Here is an 8,333-nt window from a genome sequence, read left to right on the forward strand (position 1 = left end):
AAGGGGTAAAGTTACTACTGACCCCACAGAAATAAAAAGGATAAGAGGATATTATTAGAAATAGTATGCCAACAAATTAGACGACCTAGTGAAATGGACAAATTCTAGAAATGCACAAACAACCTATACCCATACTACAAGAAATACAAGAATTAAACAAACCATCGTATTTTAAGAGATTGAATCCATCATCAAAAATCTCCCAAGAAATAAAGTCCAGGACCAGATGGCTTCACAAGTGAATTTACCATACATTAGGAGAAGAATTAACACCAATCCTATCTAAATTCTTCCAAGAACTTGAAGAGGAGGGAAAATTACCCAACACATTTTATAAAACCAGCATCACCCTAATACCAAAGCCAGATTAAAACCCTACAAGAAAATTACAGATCAATCACTCTAATGAACATAGATGCAAAAATTTTCAATGAATTACTTGCAAATCTAATCCAACAGCATATCAAAAGACTTATACATCACAACCAAGTGGGATTTATTCCTGACATGCAAGGGGGGTTCAAGATAAGAAAATCAATCAACATAATATACCACATTAACAAATTGAAGGGAAAAGACCACTTGATCATCTCAATAGATGCTGAAAAGACATTTGACAAAATCCAGCATCCTTTCTTGATAAAAACACTTTGAAAGATAGGAAAAGGAGGAAAATTCCTCAATTTGATAAAAGGCAAATGAAAAACCCACAGCTAACATCCTACTCAATAGGGAAAGGTTCAAAGCTTTCCTTCTAAAATCAGGAACAAAACAAGGATGCCCACTGTCGCCATTGTTATTCAACTTTGTACTAGAAGTTCTAGCTAGAACAATTAGAAAAGAAAAAATAAAAGGGGAAGCAAGCATAGCCCAGTGGTTGTGCACCAGCTTTCCACATACAAGGTTTGGGGTTCAGTACCCAGTACCTCCAAACAAAAAAGAAAATGACATGACATGACATGACATGACATGACATGACATGACATGACATGACATGCATCCAAATAGGAAAAGAGGAAGTAAAACCCTATTTGCAGATTACATGATCCTTTATATAGAAAATTCTGAAATGTCTATAACAAAGCTACTTGAGCTAATAAACGAATTTAGCAAAGTTGAAGAATACAAGATCAACACACAAAAATCAGTAATTTTCTCTACACTAGTATTGAACAATCTGAGGGGAAAAAAAGGGAAAAGATTCCATTTAAAATAGCACCAAAAAGACCCAAATACTTAGGATTCAATTTAACCATAGAAGTACAGCCACAGGAACTATATGCAGAAAACTACAAAACAATGCTAAAAGAAATCAATGAAGACCTAAACAAATGGAAAGACATCCTATGTTCAAGGACTGGAAGACTAAATATCATGAAGATGTCAGTCCTACCCAAGGTGATTTATAGATTCAATGCAGTACCAATCAAAATTCCAACAGCCTACTTTACAGAAATAGAAAAGGCAACTACCAGATTCATTTGGAAGGGAAAGTACACCTGAATAGCCAAAAGTATCACCTTGAAACATATTACAAAGCTACAGTAGTCAAAATAGCAAGGCATTGGCATACAGACATATCAATCAGCGGAATTGAGAGTCCAGAGATAAACCCTCACCTCTACAGCCAACTGGTTTTTGACAAATCTACCAAAGCCATAATGGGACAAAACAGTCTCTTCAAAAAATGGTGCTGAGAGAACTGGGTATCTATAACCAAAAGAATAAAAGAGCACCCCTATCTCACTCCCTATATAAGAATCAACTTAAAATGGATCAAAGACCTAATATAAAAGCCAGGACCATAAAATAACTAGAAGAAAATGTAGGGAAATGTCTTCAAGATCTTGCGGTAGGTAGTGGTTTCTTGGATCTTACACTCAAAACCCAAGCAACAAAAGAAAAAAACAGATAAACAGGACCTCCTCAAAATTAAACACTTTTGCACCTCAAAGAACTTTGTCAGAAGGGTTAAAAGGCAGCTGACTCAATGGGAGAAAGTATTTGGAAATCACATATCCGATAAAGTTTTAACATCCATCATATATAAAGAGATGCTACAGTTCAACAATAAAAAGACAAACTACCTGATTAAAGAAATGGGCAGGGAAGCAGATTTGGCTCAATGGATAGAGTGTCTGCCTTTCACATGGGAGGTCCAGGGTTCAAACCCAGGGCCTCCTGACCTGTGTGATAAGCTGGTCCACATGCAGTGCTAATGCACACAAGGAGTACCATGCCATAGGGGAGTCCCACGTGCAAGGAGTGTGCCCTGTGAGGACAGCCGCCCAGCATGACAAAAGTGCAGCCTGCCCAGGAGTGGCGCCACACACACGGAGAGCTGATGCAGCAAGCTGACGCAACAAAAAGAGACACAGATTCCTAGTGCCGCTGACAAGAATACAGGCAGACACAGAAGAACACACACTAAATGGACACAGAGAGCAGACAACTGGGGGTGGGGGTGGGGGGGGCGGGTGGAGAAGGGGAGAGAAATAAATAAAAAATAAATCTTAAAAAAAAAAAGAAATGGGCAAAAGAATTGAATAGACATTTGTTCAAATACGAATGGCAAAAAAACACACGAAAAAATGTTGATCACTGGCAATTAGGAAAATGCAAATCAAAGACATAATGATATAATTTTACACCTATTAGAATGGCCACTAGTAAAGACAGAACTACAAGTGTTGGAGAGGATGCGGAGAGATAGGACAACTTATTCACTGCTGGTGGGAATGTAGAATGGTAAAGCCACTGTGGAGGACCACTGGCATTTCCTAAAGAAATTGAATATAGATCAGCCATGAGGCCTGGCAATACCACTATTGGGTATAGACCCAGAAGAACTGAGAGCAGTGGCACAAACAGACATCTGCACACCAATATTCACAATGGTGTCCAGCAACTGATGAATGGATAAACAAACTGTGGTGAATTCACACGAGGGAATATTATGCAGTAGTAAGAAGAAATGAGGTTGTAAAGCATACTGACGACATGGATGAACCTGGAGAACATTATGTTGAGTGAAGCAAGTCAGACATAAAAGGACAAATATTGTATGATTATACTACTATGAACTAAATATATTAGGTAATCTTATGGAGTTAATAATTTGAATATGGGTCATTAGAAAATAGAATGAGGCTAGAGAATGGAAAGTTGAGGGCTAACTGTACAGAACTGGTAAAAAAAGGATGTGTGTTAATCTTTGGAAATGAATAGAAAAAGTAAAAGTCCATATAATGTTTGTAACATTATTATGTGGGCACGAACATGGTTTAAAGGGAAAGTTTAAGGTCATATATATTAAAAGGAAAGCTAAAAAATGTAACATGGAACTATAGAGCATCATAAAACTACATGTGAAATATGAATATGGGTAAAAATGCATATATAAGACCATTTTTCTTTGAAACTGAACAAATGAACGTTAATACTATAAGATGTTAATATCAGAAAAAAACACTGTTAAGTGATACACAAAGTACTACATATTGAATGATTCCATTGATACAAAACGTAAATATAAATCAATTTATAAAGATGAAATTTTTAAAAAGATGAAGTAGATTAGTGGTTATTAGGGCTGGGGAATAACTGCTAAGGGGTGTGTAGTTTTTCTTTTTGGAGTAAAGAAATGTTTCTAAAATTTTTTGTGCCCAACATTGTGATTATACTAAAAACCATTGGTAATACACTTGGAAGAGATAGAGTGGTAAGTGAACATATCTCAATAAAACTGCTGAATAAATAAATAAATAAATGTGCAAGAATAGCCAGAAATAGCAGGGAAAACAGAGAGAGATTGAGAGGTGAAGAATTTTATTGTTTATTTGTCTGTTTTTTGTTTATTATTATTATCTAAATAATGAAAATGCTCTAATAATGATTGAAGTGATGAATGCACAACTATGTGATTATACTAAATATCATTGATTGTATGCTTCTAATGAATTGTATGCTTTATTAATATGTATCAATAAAACTGATTTGTTTAAAAAAATTGATTTGTTAAAAAAAGTTAAGTGGAGGAAAAAGACAACTAAAAAATAAATAACAATACATTGTGTTACAATATATTCTGTGCTCTCTGCTTATGATATCCTACTCTTACTCTTCTAGCTTTCCTCGTGCTTCATTGGTCACATCCCTCAGTCTATTTGCTGGGTGACCCTTCTCTACCCAACATCTGATTATTACAGTTGTTCATGGCTTAGTCTTAGGCCTTTTCTCCTCTCATTTTTCACTCTCCCTGAGGTAATTTCAGCTATTACCAGAGCTTTAAAAATCAACTACATACAGGTGACTCCAAAGTTTGTAACTCCAGCCTAGACCTCCTCTTACATATCTAACTGTCTATTTGACATATTTTTCCTCAGATATTACATAGGCAGCTCAACTCCAAAAAAGAATTTTTGATTTTTAGCCCCCATCTCCTAGACTTCAATTCTTTATAAAAGACACTACTGTCCACCTTGTTACCAAAGCCAAACCAACTTGTTGTACCAACAAGTACTATTGATTCTGGCTTCAAAGCATATCCCTGTAAATCTATTTCTCTCCTCTGTCACTGTCACCAGCCACATCCAAACCACTACAAGTTCTTACCTATGTTACTGCAATAGCTTCCTACCTGGTCTTCTTGTTTCCTTCCACTCTCACACTCTTTCCCTCCACTTCAGCCCATTCTCCATAGCGAGAGTGATATTTTTTTAGTGTAAATATTTCCTTTTATTTCCCTATTTAAAGCATTTCCATGTCTTCCACTCACCTTAAAATGAAATCCAAACTCAATCATAGCCACAAAGCCCTGAATGATCTCCCCACCTTCTTCTCCATCTTCACTTGATACCATTCTCTCTCAAGCCCATGACACTCCAGTGACACTGGCCTTTTTTAACCCCTAGAATGTGCTAAGGGCATTCATATTTCAGGGCTTTCATACTTACTATTCTGTTTGCTAGGGTGCTTTTCCCATGATTATTTAAATGATGGGCTTCTTCTCATTCTTTAGATCTCTACTTAAATATCATCTCAGCTGGCCTTTCCTCACCACATACTCTATCACTCTCTATCCCACTATCTTCTTTCTTCACAGCACTTAACACCATCTAAAAGGTTAAGATACCAACCCTCTCCCCCTTCTTAAAAACATGATTACTGTTTATCTCCTCCAATTAGACAAACAGTTTCTTAAAGACAGAATCCATTCTGTCGTGTTCTCTGTGGTCTCTCCATATAGAGGAGAGTTTCTGTGTAAGAGTTGGTACTTAACATGCTGAAAAAACTGATGTACGAAAAAATATGCAGAAAGGGTTAAAGCGGCATTAAGGGGATTAGGAAAAGGCTTCCTGGAGGAGGTGACCCATAAGCTAAGCCTTGAAGAACTGTAAGTTCTCAGGCAGACAAAACAGTGAAGGAAATTCCTGAGATCTCTAAGCTGTGAAAAATATAGTTTATTTATAGAACCATAAATATTCAACATTATAATGTGAGATAATAAAAGGTTTCAAAGTAAAAACAATCTGTAACCCCCTCTACTCTGTAAGTCTATGGAAACATTAAGTAGAGTCTTAGAAATGAAAGAGGTAGGATGGGGATGGATCTCTAATAGTATGTGGTACTGTCATCAGTTAGTATACCTTATCAATTTAGGTGTAAATATGAGTAGATGATTGATGTACTGATAAAAATGGAAATCTAAAGAAGTTATATACATTAACAGCCTTGCTCAATTATAGCGAAAATAAAATTAACAAAAATTTCAAATTATTAAATCAGCAATAATATGATCATAAACAATGTAACAGACAGTAAAAATTAGTCAGGTACAAAAATGTTTATAAATGAGGCAGACCATGAAGGGAAAGAACAACGCAAAAAGATAAGCAGGAATCCATCAGAGAGAAACTCCCTGTTTTATAATTCAGTATTCGGTTGGTAATTTCTAGATGAGAGCCAGGTCTTTTTCTTCTTATTTATCATGAGAGCCCAGGAGCAAAGCACTTAGGAAATTCTTCATAACTGTTTGTTGAATTGAACTAAATCACCCTTACCAGAGCCTTTGGTGGTTGGTACCTAAATTAGTTTTAATTTCCACTAAATTGGCAGGGAGAATGTTGGACTATGTTTTCTTTTGCATAGAAAAATTTTAAATACAAGTAGTTTCAAGATATTAAGTACTTGCTCAAATGCAATGCTATTTGTTGAGGCTCCAGTGGCTTCATTTCACTTCAGGGATCAGTATGCTTATAATATTGAGAGGAGGAATAGTGTAGTGCTTAATATAGGGAGACTCTAGAACCCGATTATCTGGGCCCAAGCCCCAGCTCTCTCACATCCTAGTTGTATGATCTTGGGCAAATTACTTAACTTCTCTGTACCTCAGTTTCCTCATCTATAAAATAGAGATATCAATAGTACCTCCCTTGTAGGGTTGTGAGAAACAAATGACTAATATAGGTAAAGTGATGAGAACAATGCCTAATTAGAGCAACCAGTATACACTGTATAGAATTTGCTATTATTATGATTACTTTTTCAATCGTTTTCCTAACTGAACTTGAAGATGGTATTTTGCCCATGCACCAAAATACACAACTAAAGCTTTTTATGAGCATATGAACACCAACCATTTCACTTGAATTCCAAGCAAAAATTGTGCTACTTACACTAACTGGTTAATTTTCTTTTGCTGCTCCTTGGATCTTCTGTAATTCAGCAGCTTACTTTGTGATGGTGTGTCAACACCTATGTCTTCTGGGGGACGGACAATAGGAGGTAACTTCAATTTTAGAGCTTCCTTTTCTGCTTCAATAGCAACTTTGTCTTCATCTGACATCTTGGTCCCTACAGACAAAAATACTCTATACTCTGAGGAGAAAACATCCATAAAGCTACAATTGTAAAACAAAAACAATAAACAATAAAAACACAATATATTTATAACAATTCAATATATTCATAACATATCTCATATGTTAATACCAAAAATAAAATTCTAGGCCCTTTTGGATCTTTCTCCCAAGTATGGAATTAGTTTTTAAGAATGGCAGTTGAGATAAATGAAGAGGAATCCCTGTTAGAGTTCTCCCAACCACATGATATTAAGAAATGAAGAAGTCACTTCCCCTCTGAGGCTTCAGTTTCTTGGTAGATGAATTACAGAATTGGATAAGGGATTCTACGAATATCCCTACACCTCTAAAATTCTGGGTCTAAATATCTCCCCAAGAGGCAAACCACAACAAATTAAATAATCATATAGTTTTTGAGTTATAATTCCCTCCCCCCAAAAAAGGTGATATTTAAAATCATTTTAAACACCAATATTGTGTCTTAGTTTTGTTTCCAACTCTAGCAAGAGTGATCCTAAGAGCAAGCAAAAAAAGCCACATTTAATGCACAGCAAATCTAAAATGTCATGTAAATGTTGAACAGCTATTGGTGATACCAACTGCTTTTGCTGCTGATGGCTGCGGAATTTGGAGATTCCTATCGTGAAAGAGTATTTCCACAGGCACCCAAATCGCGGTCACCTAGGAGGCGAAATGAAAAACGGAGGACAAAAAGTACCTGTCTGTTTTTCACTACTTCCGGGCTGCGCAGAGAAAAGGGAAATGTTCAATGAGTTTCTTCTCTGGTGGAAGGAAGGAGAATAACGAGGGGTGAAACCTCCAGAACCCCATCAGCTCACAGCAGATGAGTTGATGCAGAGCGGCCGCTGGCCGAGTTAGACGCGAAGTGGTCACCATGGAAACTAACCGCAGCGGCAGGGGCTGGGTGAGGGTTGCCTGGACAGACAGTTGCTTAGCTGCGACAGATTAGGAATTGCCTGCCACAATAATTCATTTCTCAAGTAAGTGGAGGGTGAGTGACTGAGATTTCTTTCTACCTGTCTTCCCTTGGAAAAGGTATAGGGAATAAGGATCCTCAAATTCTGGAAAGCTGCAAGACCGGAAATTCAGATCAGTTGGAAGATAAATAGATTTTTGTAAACACTCCTGGAGGAGGATCAAGACTTCAAGTGTCCCTTCCTATAATTATTGTAACTGATTAGCAATATAATTTCTCTTGCTTCTCTATTTGTTATTTGTTTATACAACACTGTTCCTTCAGGAAATTCTTGGCAAGGTCAAACTGGCTTAGGTATATAAACTTTGTGAATATGTTTGATGAGAGAAATATGAAACTTTGCTATTTGAGGCTGCACAATGCATACTCCAAATAAACAGCAATAGCCTACATGAATATTATGTGCCTAAGTAGAATTGGGAGTTGAATAAATCTTGATAGTGTATTGCTGGCATATTCATCCGACAATATTT

The 8,333-nt window shown here is 36.5% G+C and overlaps 1 protein-coding gene across 1 annotated transcript in view; it reads right to left on the reverse strand.

Moving 5' to 3' along the window:
- Positions 1 to 7,706, reverse strand: part of DNAH12 (dynein axonemal heavy chain 12) — a 377,830-nt gene extending 370,124 nt beyond the window's left edge. Inside the window, exons 1-2 of the mRNA XM_058288139.1 lie at positions 7,582 to 7,706; positions 6,678 to 6,879 (exon numbers count right to left, since the gene is read on the reverse strand). Coding sequence (XP_058144122.1) covers positions 6,678 to 6,847 — 170 coding nt within the window. The 5' untranslated portion in view covers positions 6,848 to 6,879; positions 7,582 to 7,706. The remainder of the gene's footprint in view (positions 1 to 6,677; positions 6,880 to 7,581) is intronic.
- Between the last annotated feature and the right edge of the window lie 627 nt (positions 7,707 to 8,333).

This window comes from Dasypus novemcinctus, chromosome 26 (genome assembly GCF_030445035.2).
Source record: "Dasypus novemcinctus isolate mDasNov1 chromosome 26, mDasNov1.1.hap2, whole genome shotgun sequence".
Taxonomy (NCBI): domain Eukaryota; kingdom Metazoa; phylum Chordata; class Mammalia; order Cingulata; family Dasypodidae; genus Dasypus; species Dasypus novemcinctus.